Raw genomic sequence first — 15,748 nt, forward strand, 5'->3', positions numbered from 1 at the left:
TTTCTTTCGTATAGATCATAAAATAGCGCACACACATGCGACATGTTTCACTTGTTTTTGCAAGAATGTTAGATATTTCCTATGAGATGAATATAGAAGATGCAATATGAAAGTGCACCTAGTGTCTTCCTAATTAATATGTCTATCTAGTTTACATAGTAATATTACCGAAACTTGGTTTAATCACAGTCAGGATAATCCCTCAAAAAGAGTTGAAACACAGATGCTTGGTTGAAACAAGAAGTTTTTATAGTGTGCTTTAATGACTTAGAGGCTGATGACAGTCGTTGTCTTTTTTATAGCTTCGTCTCACGTGAAGCCTTTAGGTGGTGCAACATATAGTAGGGAATCAACCTGTTATTCATATCTTTAGAGTTAGTTTATTATAATTCTGGCCTTAGGCCTTAAGTAATGTACATGCATGGGCTATATAATGCATGGCTCTAGACCCACACGGGAGTAAAGAAAGAATCATATCTAATATCTCCTCCTATGTTACTTCTTCCTCAGTCTCTGTTGTGCGACAACCCGTCCATGGCGAGAGTCGCGGTGTAGGGATCTGGGGTTGGACGTATTACCTTCTACGTGAAAACTTGGTATCAGATTTAGATCCATCCCTCTCATCCCTCGTACCATGTTCGATAGGTCATGTTCTTGGAGGACAAGCTCAAGAAGATTTGGATATCCTTTTTGGCTCTGTGCAACACGCATACCACCATGTGCGAACATCAGGAGAAGCTTGCCGCAAAACAAAGGCTCTCGTTGTCAAGGTGCACAGCCTTTCCGGGACCGTGCGCGACATCGACTAGCAGACCCATGCGCATAGCTTGGCGACCCCGAAGATGGAGTCAATAGAGAGCCATGCGACAAGCAACAAAGACGGCATCTTGCGGTCCAAGGGCATGCTGTCGCTGTCCTCTAGCACACCGGCTGATGGCAGGCCTCCGCACTATTTCAACATGGAGTTCGTGACTTATGCTGGCGAGGTACACATGTTGTCTTGGCTAAACCGATGCGACCTCTATTTCAATGCGCAACAGATAATGGATGCCGCGAAGGTGGGTATCACCTCCTTCCATATCGTGGGTGATGCCCAATTGTCGTATAGTTAGTACCAAGATGTATACGAACCTCCGCCATGGCACCATCTTAACGAGTTGGTTAACACACAATTTGGCCTACTGTCTCGCAACAACGCCCTCGATGAGCTCATCTCCCTCAAGCGCACAAGCCTGGTGGTATATACTTCAACAAGGAATTCAATGCCCTACTAGATCGTGCGCCGCGCCTACCAACTTCCCAACATGTTATTATTTAAATTCTAGTCCTCAGAGGCTCTCAAACTCGATGTGGAGATGTGGCCGCCGACTTCTCTCCTGGAGGCAATGAGTTTGGCGCCCACTTGTGACCGCCAAGCATACTGAGCACCCCCAGCTCCAGAACCAGCCTTGAGAGCCGCCAATGGTCTACTTCAGGACCAAATGTCCTTCCTGTTCTAATTGTCCTGCCAATGGTCAACTAATGTTATTAATGTGTTTGGTAATTGGTTAAATAGAGTGTCCAAGGTTGATAAAGATAGCATTCATACTGGCAGTTCAGCTCTTTGTTGGTCCATTTGGAGAACTCAAAATAATATTATTTTTAATGAATAAAAGGGCATTAATTTTTTGCAGGTTATTCGGCGAGCTGTCCATTAGGTTCAGCATTGGGCTTTCCTTCTCCCCGAGAATCAGCAGGAGGGTATATGTAGTGGATGCAACCGATTGCTAATGGTTGCTCTGGATTTATTTTTCCAGGCTATGGGATGGCGGCATATTAATAGAATAAATAATGGCTAATCTCTTTATGTGCCTCATTTTTCTATGGTTGAAACATGTATCGACCTTATCTGGTCTATTATTGTAAACTTTTGAATACTTTTTACCCGTACTTCGAAATAAAGTTTTGACCGTGTGTATCGATTGATGCAGAGGCTAAGGCGTTGCTCCCATATTAAAAAAATGAGGAGCGGATGCGGTCAGGTTTGCGTCTCCGCGGACGCTCCGCGGTCGCGCCTAGCGTCCGCTCGCTTCCCCACGGGCCCTCATGGCAGCGACCCAGGTTCGATCGGCCTCGAATTCACAACGTGCGCCGGTGTGGCAACCGCGCCGATCAACCGCCACAATGGAGCACCGAACCGCCGCGGAAGAGCAACTGCCGGCCTCTTCATTATACGCACCGCCGTTAATCCCCGCAGATTATAACCCCTGCGTCTACGGTAATTCAAGTTCAACCGTCTCCTTCTTCTTCCTCTTCTTCTTCTTCTCCAACACCGGCACGCCATGAGCGACTACACGCTGCCGTCCGACTCGGAGAGCGAGGGCAGTCGCCCGGATTTCTGCATTGGTGGGAATCCCCGCGACGCCAAGCGATCCGGGCTCCACGCCCGGCGACCCCGCCTCCACGCCGAGTGAGGAGGAGGAGGACGGAGGCGGCAATGCCAGCGAAGGCCAGGAGGAGGACGGAGGCGGCGCTGGCAGCGACGCCGAGGACGAGGAGGAGGGGCAGGAGGAGGAGGAGGACTTCGACACCAAGTTCGCCCAGTTGGAGGCGCATGAGGCGGCGGACGACAAGGCGGCGGCAAGGAAGAAGTCCAGGGCCCGGGCAAGGGCGCTGGCGCGGGCGGCGCGTCGTCGTCCGTTCACCGGCGACGACGACGAAGACACCATTTCTTCCAGTTTCAACTCCTCGGCGGGCGCGTCGTCCTCCAGTTCCTCTTCCGACGAGGAGGTGACAAGCAAGAGGCGCAGGAGTTTGGACGACGAGGCAGGGCCTTCTAATAAGAAGGCCAAAAATTAGTTTTAGTTCATATGTTTTTAAATTTGTTCTTCTTTATATGTTAAATATGTTTGAATCTATTCGATTGAAGTATCTGGTGAATTGTTTAGCCTATAATCTATTCGATTGGAGCAACATGACATCATTGAGTACTATTTTTTCGCGTTTAAACTTGCTCATTCAACAAAAATGAAAAGAAGTGGTACAAAAAAACACTTGCATGTCCAAAATGCGTCGGACCGCTGGAGGTAGCCCCCAACGCAAACGAACATTTCGCCCCTCGCGGTCATTTTGGCGTCCGCCAGGCGACACAAACGGACGCCCGCGGACAATTTGGGCGTCCGAAATGCGTCGCGCCGCTGGAGATGCCCTTACTCAAAGCATGCTGCTCCCAACGATGATGCGTGTGGAAGCTCGTGCTTTAAAGTTTAATCATCCTTGCTCCAACTCAGTTTTAACTATTATCTGCTTGGACTTCCACTTGATTATCAGTAAACACATATTTACACCATCTATTCTTTATATCTCAGTTTTTGCCTGTATATAATACCCAATACACATGCACGCATGGACGCTGAATTGCCGACGTGGCCACTTAATGGGATGTTGTTAGCGAGTCATGTCATGCACGGGAGGCATTGCCAAGAAGAGACAACGACGGTAGGGGCCAGTCAGCCGGCCGGCCAGAGCTGCACATTCCCTAGGTATAGGGACCGGCCATTGCTGTCCGTTTTGATCCGGCGAGATCAATCGGAAGGTGGCGTCTCCCTGTCTGTCGCTCTGTCGTCATGTCACCTCCAGCCGGCCCGAGCCACGCTCACGCTCACGCAGGAACATCCGGGAAGCTTTGCACGCCGTCGTCGGAGCCGGAGAGGGAGGTGCCGGGTTGCCTTCAGCTGGCTCGATCGGCCGGCCGGTGCACGCACAGATGCTACGACTGCCTCCCCGCACCTAACCCCTCTTTCCGGCCATGTCTGAGGTGTCTCTCACTACCCTGAATATACCAGCAGACCTGTCGGTTAACGATTTAAAACTCCATCATTTTCTCGATTTTGTCCTGTTAACCCTGGGATGGATTCATTGGCAGTTATCATCATCATGGTAGGCGATCGTTGGGAGCAGCATGCTTTGATTAACCATAAATTAGTACGTGGTGCTTATCTTAAGCCGTAACGAGAAAGAATAATGCGATCGCCAGGTATGCCATGTGTGCGCAATAGCACGGCGGATCGAGCAGGATCGATCGGGTACGATTAGTGATCCCAACCAAAAAGAAAATCGTTATAAAGAGTGATCCCCAACCATGTGATCTGCCGCTCATTTGCTTGCCTGCAGCTTCAGTGTATACAAATCCTGCTCCATCTATGGTTCTGGAATTATTGTTCTTATTATGACACAAGTGGCACTGGAAAAGGTAAACGCTTGTTCTGGAGTATCGTTGTTCCGGCGGGAGATCATGGCGACCAACGAAAGCATGCATGCAGGTGGTTGGTTCATCGGATTGACCACAGCCCACAGTGGGTGGTCATTGAGATCGGCAATTTGTATTTGCATGAGGCGCACCTTCAGCCTTTTGACCAAGTGCTGGTTCTAAATTCTAAGTCGTCTCAGATTTTCTTCGTTTCCAATTCAATTTCTTTCAGTTTTAAACTAAGCAAAAACTATTTGCAAATAGTAATCTGATAACTACATATTTCCTGCTGGCAACTTCTCAACTCGAAAAGAAATGGTTGAAATTAACATCCGCAAGAGAATTAATTTTTGTGGAATAACACTAGTCCATGTGTTCCCGCTGCAAGGAAACTGATTATTCCCCTTAGGTTGCATATTTTCCAGTGGCTTCTAGCAGAAAATAGACTGGTGACTAGGGATAACCTTAAGAAGACAAAAATGCATAAACGACCCTGGGATTGCATTTTGTGCTCTGAAAATGAATCTCTGCATTATTACCGTTTCTTTGGGTGCATTGTGGCTAAGCAAATCTGGTGTCGGATTAATTTGTTCTTTCTTTGGGCGTCCCTCAAACCTATTAAACGTATCACAAGTTCATAATCATTATCAGCCATCGAAGCAAGAAAGCATGCATTCCCACCTCCACGGTGCCCTATAGGGCACCAATATCTATTGATATGAAGGAAGGTAATATTAAATATCAATTTCCTCTCAAGAAAGGTATGGAACACTTCCCTAGAAAGAGAATGAAGGTACCTTATGATTCTATTATTAGAACAAATTATGATGTTGATGCTTCATCTCTCGATGTTACTTGAGATACACTTTCTGCGCCTAGCTGAAAGGCGTTAAAGAAAAACGCTTATGGGAGACAACCCATGTTTTTACTCCAGTATTTTTGTTTTATATTTGTGTCTTGGAAGTTGTTTACTACTGTAGCAACCTCTCCTTATCTTAGTTTTATGTTTTGTTGTGCCAAGTAAAGTCTTTGATAGAAAAGTAAGTACTAGATTTGGATTACTCGCGCAGTTCCAGATTTCTTTGCTGTCACGAATCTGGGTCTATCTCCCTGTAGGTAGCTCAGAAAATTACGCCAATTTACGAGCATGATCCTCAGATATGTACGCAACTTTCATTCAATTTGAGCATTTTCGTTTGAGCAAGTCTGGTGGCCTAATAAAATCCATCTTTACGGACTGTTCTGTTTTGACAGATTCTGTCTTTTATTTCGCATTGCCTCTTTTGCTATGTTGGATGAATTTCTTTGATCCACTAATGTCCAGTACCTTTATGCAATGTCCAGAAGTGTTAAGAATGATTGTGTCACCTCTGAACATGTGAATTTTTATTATGCACTAACCCTCTAATGAGTTGTTTCGAGTTTGGTGTGGAGGAAGTTTTCAAGGATCAAGAGAGGAGTATGATGCAATATGATCAAGGAGAGTGAAAGCTCTAAGCTTGGGGATGCCCCGGTGGTTCGCCCCTGCATATATTAAGAAGACTCAAGCGTCTAAGCTTGGGGATGCCCAAGGCATCCCCTTCTTCATCAACAAAATTATCAGGTTCCTCCCCGAAACTATATTTTTATTCGGCCACATCTTATGTACTTTGCTTGGAGCGTCGGTTTGTTTTTGTTTTTTGTTTTGTTTGAATAAAATGGATCCTAGCATTCACTTTATGGGAGAGAGACACGCTCCGCTGTTGCATATGGACAAATATGTCCTTAGGCTCTACTCATAGTATTCATGGCGAAGTTTCATCTTCGTTAAATTGTTATATGGTTGGAATTGGAAAATGCTACATGTAGTAACTCTAAAATGTCTTGGATAATTTGATACTTGGCAATTGTTGTGCTCATGTATTAAGCTCTTGCATCATATACTTTGCACCCATTAATGAAGAAATACTTAGAGCTTGCTAATTTGGTTTGCATATTTGGTTTCTCTAGAGTCTAGATAACATCTAGTATTGAGTTTTGAACAACAAGGAAGACGGTATGGAGTCTTATAATGTTTACCATATGACTTTTATGTGAGTTTTGCTGTACCGTTCATCCTTGTGTTTGTTTCAAATAACCTTGCTAGCCTAAACCTTGTATCGAGAGGGAATACTTCTCATGCATCCAAAATCCTTGAGCCAACCACTATGCCATTTGTGTCCACCATACCTACCTACTACATGGTATTTATCCGTCATTCCAAAGTAAATTGCTTGAGTGCTACCTTTAAAATTCCATCATTCACCTTTGCAATATATAGCTCATGGGACAAATAGCTTAAAAACTATTGTGGTATTGAATATGTACTTATGCACTTTATCTCTTATTAAGTTGCTTGTTGAGCGATAACCATGTTTCGGGGACGCCATCAACTATTCTTTGTTGGATATCATGTGAGTTGCTATGCATGCCCGTCTTGTCTGAAGCAAGAGAGATCTACCACCTTCATGGTTGGAGCATGCATGTTGTTAGAGAAGAACTTTGGGCCGCTAACTAAAGCCATGATTCATGGTGGAAGTTTCAGTTTGTACATATATCCTCAATCTCATATGAGAATAAAAATTGTTGCCACATGCTTATGCATTAAAGAGGAGTCCATTATCTGTTGTCCATGTTGTCCCGGTATGGATGTCTAAGTTGAGAATAATCAAAAGCGAGAAATCCAAAATGCGAGCTTTCTCCTTAGACCTTTGTACTGGCGGCATGGAGGTACCCCATTGTGACACTTGGTCAAAACATGTGCATTGCAAAGATCCAGTAGTCCAAGTTAATTAGGACAAGGTGCGGGCACTATTAGTATACTATGCATGAGACTTGCAACTTGTAAGATATAACTTTCATAACTCATATGCTTTATTACTACCGTTGACAAAATTGTTTCATGTTTTCAAAATAAAAGCTCTAGCACAAATATAGCAATCGATGATTTCCTCTTTGAAGGACCATTCTCTTTACTTTTATGTTGAGTCAGTCCACCTATTTCTCTCCACCTCAAGAAGCAAACACTTGTGTGAACCGTGCATTGATTCCTACATACTTGCATATTGTACTTGTTATATTACTCTATGTTGACAATTATCCATGAGATATACATGTTACAAGTTGAAAGCAACCGCTGAAACTTAATCTTCCTTTGTGTTGCTTCAATACCTTTACTTTGATTTATTGCTTTATGAGTTAACTCTTATGCAAGACTTATTAATACTTGTCTTGAAGTACTATTCATGAAAAGTCTTTGCTATATGATTCACTTGTTTACTCATGTCATCACCATTGTTTTGATCGCTGCATCCACTACATATGTTTACAAATAGTATGATCAAGGTTATGATGGCATATCACTTCAGAAATTATCTTTGTTATCGTTTTACCTCGCTCGGGACGAGCAGAACTAAGCTTGGGGATGCTTGATACGTCTCCGACGTATCGATAATTTCTTATGTTCTATGCCATATTATTGATGATACCTACATGTTTTATGCACACTTTATGTCATATTAGTGCATTTTCTGGAACTAACCTATTAACAAGATGCCGAAGTGCCGGTTCTGTTTTCTGCTGTTTTTGGTTTCGTAAATCCTAGTAACGAAATATTCTCGGAATTGGACGAAACGAAGACCCGTGGCCCTATTTTTCCACGGAGCTTCCGGAAGACCGAAGAACACACGAAGTGGGGCCACGAGGTGGCCGGGCTATAGGGCGGCGCGGCCCAAGCCCCGGCCGCGCCGACCTATAGCGTGGGCCCCTCGTGACGCCCCTTGACCTGCCCTTCCGCCTACTTAAAGCCTCCGTCGCGAAACCCCGATGCGAAAAACCACAATACGGAAAACCTTACCGAGACGCCGTCGCCGCCGATCCCATCTCGGGGGATTCGGAGATCTCCTCCGGCACCCCGCCGGAGAGGGGATTCATCTCCCGGAGGACTCTACACCGCCATGGTCGCCTCCGGAGTGATGAGTGAGTAGTTCACCCCTGGACTATGGGTCCATAGCGGTAGCTAGATGGTTGTCTTCTCCTCATTGTGCTTCATTGTTGGATCTTGTGAGCTGCCTAACATGATCAAGATCATCTATCCGTAATTCTATATGTTGTGTTTGTCGGGATCCGATGGATAGAGAATACCATGTCATGTTAATTATCAAGTTATTATACATGTGTTGTTTATGATCTTGCATGCTCTCCGTTTCTAGTAGAGGCTCGGCCAAGTTTTTACTTTTAACTCCAAGAGGGAGTACTTATGCTCGATAGTGGGTTCATGCCCGCATTGACACCGGGACGAGTGACGAAAGTTCTAAGGTTGTGTTGTCTTGTTGCCACTAGGGATAAAACATTGGCGCTATGTCCGAGGATGTAGTTGTTGATTACATTACGCACCATACTTAATGCAATTGTCCGTTGTTTAGCAACTTAATACCTGGAGGGGTTCGGATGATAACCCGAAGGTGGACTTTTTAGGCATAGATGCGGTTGGATGGCGGTCTATGTACTTTGTCGTAATGCCCAATTAAATCTCACTATACTTATCATGTCATGTATGTGCATTGTTATGCCCTCTCTATTTGTCAATTGCCCGACCGTAATTTGTTCACCCAACATGCTTTTATCTTATGGGAGAGACACCTCTAGTGAACTGTGGACCCCGGTCCATTCTTTAATACTCGAAATACAAATCTGTCTGCAATACTTGTTTTTACTATTTTCTCCGCAAACAATCATCTTCCACACAATACGGTTAATCCTTTGTTACGAGCAAGCCGGTGAGATTGACAACCTCACCTGTTTCGTTGGGGCAAAGTACTTTGGTTGTGTTGTGCGGGTTCCACGTTGGCGCCGGAATCTCCGGTGTTGCGCCGCACTACATCCCGCCGCCATCAACCTTCAACGTGCTTCTTGGCTCCTCCTGGTTCGATAAACCTTGGTTTCTTTCTGAGGGAAAACTTGCTGCTGTGCGCATCATACCTTCCTCTTGGGGTTGCCCAACGAACGTGTGAAATACACGCCATCATGGTGGTCAACTCTAACATGATGTTGCAGATGTCCCCATCCCTGAGCACCGTTCATATCTCTAAGATTGCTAATATGGATCCACCTCGTCCTTCACTTCCTTAGGTGGTTGCACACCTGAATAGAAGTCACTTGGCTCCACAATGCTCGAAGAGAGCTTTGGAAATAGAAGTGAGAGGTTGACCTCCTTGAACCCTTTTCAGTACATACGTCTGCTCTGATGATATCACACATGTTCACCAGCACAAAGGAGGACTGGAATAACAGCCACTTCATGGTGGCCTTTTATCTCCACGGCGTGGACTTTGCGCTTCGCGAGCATCATGGAGCTCCCGCGCATTTCAGTTCTACCTTTGATGCGACACTGCTAACAAGGCTATGCGCACTGCTCTACGACATTGATCCGAGCTACGCTTGCCGAGGCTGGTCAGAACTCTTAGCCACCTCCACATTCACGGGATTCTCACCCAAGTGAGCCTGCGAATTGTCCACAAAGGAAGTGATATGCGATTCCTCAAAGGGGACAAGAGCCTAGATAAGTAAATTCTAGCACAACGATTCCTACATTTACCAAGAATGTACAGACTAATTAAATGATGGTACAATCGATGTAATAAAAGATACATGTCTACATAGAACTAGATCAAGGCGTAGAAATAACTAGATCATACGGGACAACCATTGCACAATCTAGAAAACCAACGTGATAAAGCAAGAGAAACCATGCTCTTTGAGGTAAAAGGGTCAAAGATCTAAGGGTGTACATCCATGAATCAAACGTATAAGCCTACATATCTAAGCTAAAGCGGTTAGGGATCTAACCCTAACCACATGGAGGCGGAGGAGAAGTCATGGTGATGTTACTCACGGTCATCGCTGGAGGTGGACGAAGGAGTGGGGAGCTCGATGAAGTGGTTGGAGTCGCCCTGACGCCGTCGCCGTCACAGCAGACACCTCTACTTACCTTGCTTGCCGACTGCAGAAGAGTGCTAGAAAGGGGCCGGGTGGGGGGGGGGGGGGTGGAAACAAGTGGGCGGTCTCGACGGGAGGTGCTCCCACCCCTTTTTCGCGAGAGCTCGTGCCATCTCCATGGTGGGACCAGCGGCGAGGTTGACGCCTTTTGGCTGGCCGGAACCAGCGACGAGGTTGGCTCTGTGGGAACGGCCGATTCGAGCGTTTTTCGTGGGACTGATGCGGAGGTGCTTTGACAGGTGTACCAGCTCCGATGCAGCCGCAACCCAAACTATTGAATCAAGCCATTTTTCTGCTCCCGTGGCCTCCACGCGAGCTAGCGATGAATCAAACTCTGGGTAGCAGCCGTACGTGCAGCAAGGACAGGCAGCAGCAGCCTGCGGGCCGCGGCGGCACAAGGCTACAAACGCAACTGGCGGAACGGGCACCACTGGCCACTGCCACCGCGACGTCAGAGAAAAAAAGATGACGCACCGCGTGGGCCCCCGCAGCAGCAGCAGCAGTTTTCCTTTTTATAAACTCGCAGCAGGGACACGGCATCTGTTCGATGCAAGGTTTTTTTTTTTTTTGAGACAATGTTCGATGCAAGGTGGGTAGATGCTGGGCGACGCAGGTACACTTCCTGCCATGGGCCGGAAGCGACACAAATGCTTCGCGTCTTTCGACATGGGCTGGACCTGAAAGGCCCGGCCTCTCTGGAGAACCTAGTTACAAGGTACTGGGCTCTGATAAGCTCGGCCAACCGGCCCATAAAAGCGGCGTCGACCACTGGGGCACTCTACGGCCCACCGTAGACTTACACACACTACCAGGAGCAAGCCTTCATTTCTCCTGCTGAAACGAAACCTGGGCCTCTCTCACTTCGTCTGCACCACACTCTTGGCTCGCAACTTCGAAGCTCCAATTCAATACCGACACACAAACGAAGCTTCCATCAACAGAAAAAAAAAAACCCACGATAGCTTCTCTTCCTTCCTTGGAAACAAAAAAGAAACGAATCTCGGATCCTACGCGACGCCTTTTCTTTCTGTTATACAGCCTTTAAGCGACGGTTTATTTATGTCAGCTGGGCCCAACGTAACGCTTTGCTTCCAGGTTCGTGTCACTGCACCGTATCCTATCGAGCCAGCCTCCCACGAAACCTGCCTTCGCTACGGGCACACGCCACACGTCCCCAACTCACCCTGTCTTGCAACATAAAACAACACACCCTTGTCTTGCATAGCCATCTTGGGTTTCAATCCGATTACTTAACATAAGACTAAATACATAACCTATTGTACATTGTATTTTGTTGCTACATCTTAATTACGTGGCGACGTTAAGATAAGACGAACTTATCAACCATCGCACATGCCCTAACAGTTTTTGTTATCCTTGGGTGCTTACCGAAAAGTTTGAATTTCCACGATGAAACCGAAACATATTTGGTTGTGCTCGAATCCGTTCAATACATGTGAGTTAAAACATTTTAGCCAAACAAAGAAGAAAGTGCTTATTTTAATGGTGTTTAGTGTCATGATTATTTGTCAAATACTGGTCATGTCGGTGTTGATTTATAGGTTCTTTTGGAATCATGCGCTATTTGTACTAAAATGTAGAGTAATTTTCTACACACCAAGTGAGAGGCGGACGACACATAACACCATATGCACACACTTACATAATGTACTCCCTCCATTTTGATTAATCAATTTTTTTGAAAATCAGACATGCTAGTATTATATTTATCAGTACTTCTTCATCCAAATGCATTGAAAGTAATGACATCTAAGAGAAAAGGCATGCGGGCTTTGTTTTCTGTATCGTCGTTGGTGACAAAGCTAAGATATAGATGAATTAAAACAAAATTCAGATCTAGGATGTAGAGTATTTCAGAATGAAGGGAGTATAGAACTTTAAGATTGTCCAAGTAGCTGCTAACACGTCAATATCTAACAAGAGCGCCGCCTCCAACTTGATTCTCTATTTTTTTCACTAATATGTTTGTAAATAACTATCGGTAATAGTTTTGGAGAAAAATCTTGGATATTTTTTTAAAAAGCATAAGCATAGCTGATGAAAAGTCTGGTTGTACACATTCCATTACTATCATAGTTTTAATGGGAAAGATCTAATGCCACAATTTGTAAGAGAACTGACTTGTGGTTGGATGGTTATGAGATCAGTGTCACATCTAACCTATTAGAGTTCAAAGCCCATGTTTGACACTTAATTTTTCATGAAGAAAAATATTCTTCAGCGGGAGGCAACGTTCCCGTCGACATCGAAGCGTATGTGGTGACTTCGACACCCTCAAAACCCGTTGAATCAAAAACTCAGTCTCTCGGATGTTGTAGGATGTGCATGTGCCCATTCATTGATGTAAGTGTATGTATCTATTTGTGAGGGTCTGCGTTGTACCGTGTTTTTTTCTAGAGTATGCATAGACAGAAAATTAAAGCCGGGTACGCGTACGGGTGCGTGTAACATTTATCTGACTGGTATTTATAAAGGAGCCGTGTGCTTTGCTCGTGGCGTCTGGTATTGCACATCTCTGTCCCAATCGCTTGATCTAGCTAGCCCAGCTCACAGACCCAAGGGCGACTTGATCGAGGCCGCCGCCGCCGCAGCCGCCGCCGATCTCCTGCACACAGGTACTAGCACCACCCCGGAATCTCGTCGGAATTCGTCGTAAATTCCTCTCATACTCGTTGCCGTTCCCCCTGCTCGGCGGTGCGGCTGTTACCAACTCCCTGGCCCCAAAATCCATTGGTCTCGGGAGGTGACGCCCGATCTCTCCTCTTAGTCCACCGCCGCCGTGCCGTAGACCTGCTGCCGTGCGGTACTTAGCTTCACCCCGACGCCCCCACCTCTCGCGCGCGTCGCCGTTCCCGTTCGACCTCGTCGCGGCGTCGCGCGTCCCTGCCGCCTCCGCCCCGGGAGGCCGCCAGTGACCCTGGAAATTTGTATCCGAGCTAGCAGCTTTTAGTTGTCCTTGGCCCCGTTACGGTTCAGCGATAAAATTTTGGGATCCGCTTTCGATTTCTGCGAGGTGCGTATGTTCATGTGGAAGGTTCAGATTCTAGGTGCATAGCTCTTTGCTGTCAATTGCTAGCACACGTGTAGTTTACAAGAGAGATAGGGGCAACTGCAGTTTTGGCGGAGTCTACCGGGCCTTGTTAATACGTTAAATTTGACTGAATTATTACACCAGATCGAAGTTGGATTCCATCGAGTTAACCTCTGTGTTCCTGTCGACAAACTTACGCGATTGCAAATCATACAACCCTTGAAGTGTATGATAAAAGTACAGACAAAGAGTCGATTGAGTCCGTAATCACCGGTTGTATCGATCCAAAGCTCTGAACCCAATAGCTGTTAAATCACACCTGTGCAATATTTACTATGCAGCAGAGATTATTCGCCGAACACATGCTATTGTTGGCTTAAGTGCTTGTTTTGTGCTTTACTTTCTTATAGGCTTCTATCATGATAATCTTCCACACATCACTGTTATAATTTAGGAGTTTTTGACACAACCTCACTTATGCAGTTAGTTCAGATACAGCATGGCCTCACTGGACACCGTAAGAGGAGATCTTTCTCTGGTTGTTTTGTACCTAAGCAAGGCTGAAGCAAGAGATAAGATTTGCAGAGCTATACAATATGGATCCAAGTTCCTGAGCAATGGACAACCAGGACCTGCACAGAATGTTGACAAATCTACTAGTCTCGCTCGGAAAGTTTTCCGACTGTTTAAGGTAGAGTGTTTAGTTTTGTTTTTGTATTAGAGCTCGCAAAGAGGAAGAAATTATATTTAAATGCTGAATATGGTCTATGGCATCACTGATGCACTATTAATGTGTTGCAGTTTGTTAATGATCTGCAAGCTTTGATTAGTCCTCCTCCCAAAGGAACTCCACTTCCACTGATCTTACTTGGAAAGGTATGCTGCTGCTGGTTTTACATTGTGGGAACATAGTCAGCTGAAGGTTGGCTTCTAATTTTCTTAATTTGCTTTATGTCCTCAGTCGAAGAATGCAATGCTGTCAACTTTCCTCTTTCTGGACCAAATAGTGTGGGCTGGGAGGACAGGAGTATACAAGGTTTGTATTGCCTTTTTCACATCAGCATACATGAAGTAATTTGATGTAGTACAGCATATGATTTCACCCTGCTTTCCCCACAAAAAGTTGTACAAGAAAATGAATTACCTACACAGCGACAAGCAAATGATTGAAAATAGTTCAACTGTATATGCAGAACAAGGAGCGAGCAGAGTTCCTTGGCAGGATAGCATTCTATTGCTTTCTCGGATCTAACACCTGTACTACTATCATTGAGGTATGCAGCATCTCTTTCTTGGCCATCTGGAAGCTATTCGATTCTGTTCTGCCTCGCACCTTTCAACTAATTGAAAAATAATATCTGACATATACTTCATTCTAGCTAGCTGAGCTCCAACGACTGTCCAAATCAACGAAGAAGTTTGAGAAGGAGCTCAAGGGCCAAGAGCTGTACAAGGTACTATTCATACGGACTGCCTTGTATTCTGTTTGTGCATTTTCCATATTTGTTTTCTTTGATACATTGATGTATTGGTGATGGCAGAACGAGCAATATCGGATGAAGCTGAAGAAGTCCAATGAGAGGCTCCTCGCCCTCATCAAATCGAGTCTGGACATAGTCGTCGCGGTTGGGCTACTGCAACTGGCCCCGAAGAAGGTCACTCCTCGCGTCACGGGGGCATTTGGGTTCGCTAGCTCACTCATTGCTTGTTATCAGGTGGGTTATTGCATCTCAAATCCTATGATAGTTTGTTCAGAGCCATTGTGAAACCCCGGAAACTGAATCGTTTCTCCCTTTATCCCTGGCAGTTGCTTCCAGCCCCAGCCAAATCCAAATGATCTACCTTGGGCCAGGCCGTCGGTGCATTGATTGGCGAAATGACGGTTGCTATTGGCCTTGTCATCGTTAGTACTGATAAGAAATAAATCTGGATGGAACAGTCTGTAAGAGTAGCTGATAACTGGGAATTATTGTTGTGCAAGCCCATGGTCCTCTCATAACCTTGTTGATCTTGTACCTTTGGTAGACTTGATTATGTAGTACGTTATATTTGTATGGTCCCGGAAAGCTCGCGCCACTGCATGTGTTGCCAAATAATTAGAAAATTCATACATTTCCATTTCTTTTATGTAGAAAGTTGCTGTATGTTTCAGCTTCTTCCCTTCTCGGGCTGTGGGCGGCCTAACCTCTCTGCGGATACTCAAGAGGCAAGGCTGGTCCAGTAGGCCTGAAGGAGAGAAACTCAGCAAGCGGCAGGAGAACGGTGGAGGACAAAACGAGATCACTAAAATAAACAAAAAAGTGGCGATAAAAACTACTTGAGTTTCTGGATCTCATGCTTCTGATTTTCCCAAAAAAGTGAAATAAATCACATTCGTGATGCTGAATGGTATAACTAATTCGACATGCCATAAAAAACAACAGCATGAAGGGGACAAACTATTTTCAAAGCAA

The 15,748-nt window shown here is 45.4% G+C and overlaps 1 protein-coding gene across 1 annotated transcript; it reads left to right on the forward strand.

The window, feature by feature from the left end:
• Nucleotides 1-12,770: 12,770 nt before the first annotated feature.
• On the forward strand, nt 12,771-15,415 carry LOC124666267 (peroxisomal membrane protein 11-5-like). The gene is made up of 8 exons (XM_047203615.1): nt 12,771-12,879; nt 13,779-13,986; nt 14,097-14,171; nt 14,257-14,331; nt 14,489-14,569; nt 14,675-14,749; nt 14,837-15,010; nt 15,103-15,415. The coding sequence occupies exons 2-8, from the start codon at nt 13,795-13,797 to the stop codon at nt 15,130-15,132; spliced, it is 702 nt and encodes a 233-aa protein (XP_047059571.1). The 5' UTR covers nt 12,771-12,879; nt 13,779-13,794; the 3' UTR covers nt 15,133-15,415.
• The last annotated feature ends 333 nt before the right edge of the window (nt 15,416-15,748 follow it).

This window comes from Lolium rigidum, chromosome 1 (assembly GCF_022539505.1).
Source record: "Lolium rigidum isolate FL_2022 chromosome 1, APGP_CSIRO_Lrig_0.1, whole genome shotgun sequence".
In the NCBI taxonomy this organism is placed as follows: domain Eukaryota; kingdom Viridiplantae; phylum Streptophyta; class Magnoliopsida; order Poales; family Poaceae; genus Lolium; species Lolium rigidum.

Excerpts from the sequence above, each read along its gene's own strand:
- LOC124666267 (XM_047203615.1), top strand. The coding sequence starts at position 13,795 with ATGGCCTCACTGGACACCGTAAGAGGAGATCTTTCTCTGGTTGTTTTG. Across the intron at positions 14,172-14,256 it reads CACTGATCTTACTTGGAAAG|TCGAAGAATGCAATGCTGTC; the intron begins GTATGCTGCTGC and ends TTATGTCCTCAG. Across the intron at positions 14,332-14,488 it reads GGAGGACAGGAGTATACAAG|AACAAGGAGCGAGCAGAGTT; the intron begins GTTTGTATTGCC and ends CTGTATATGCAG.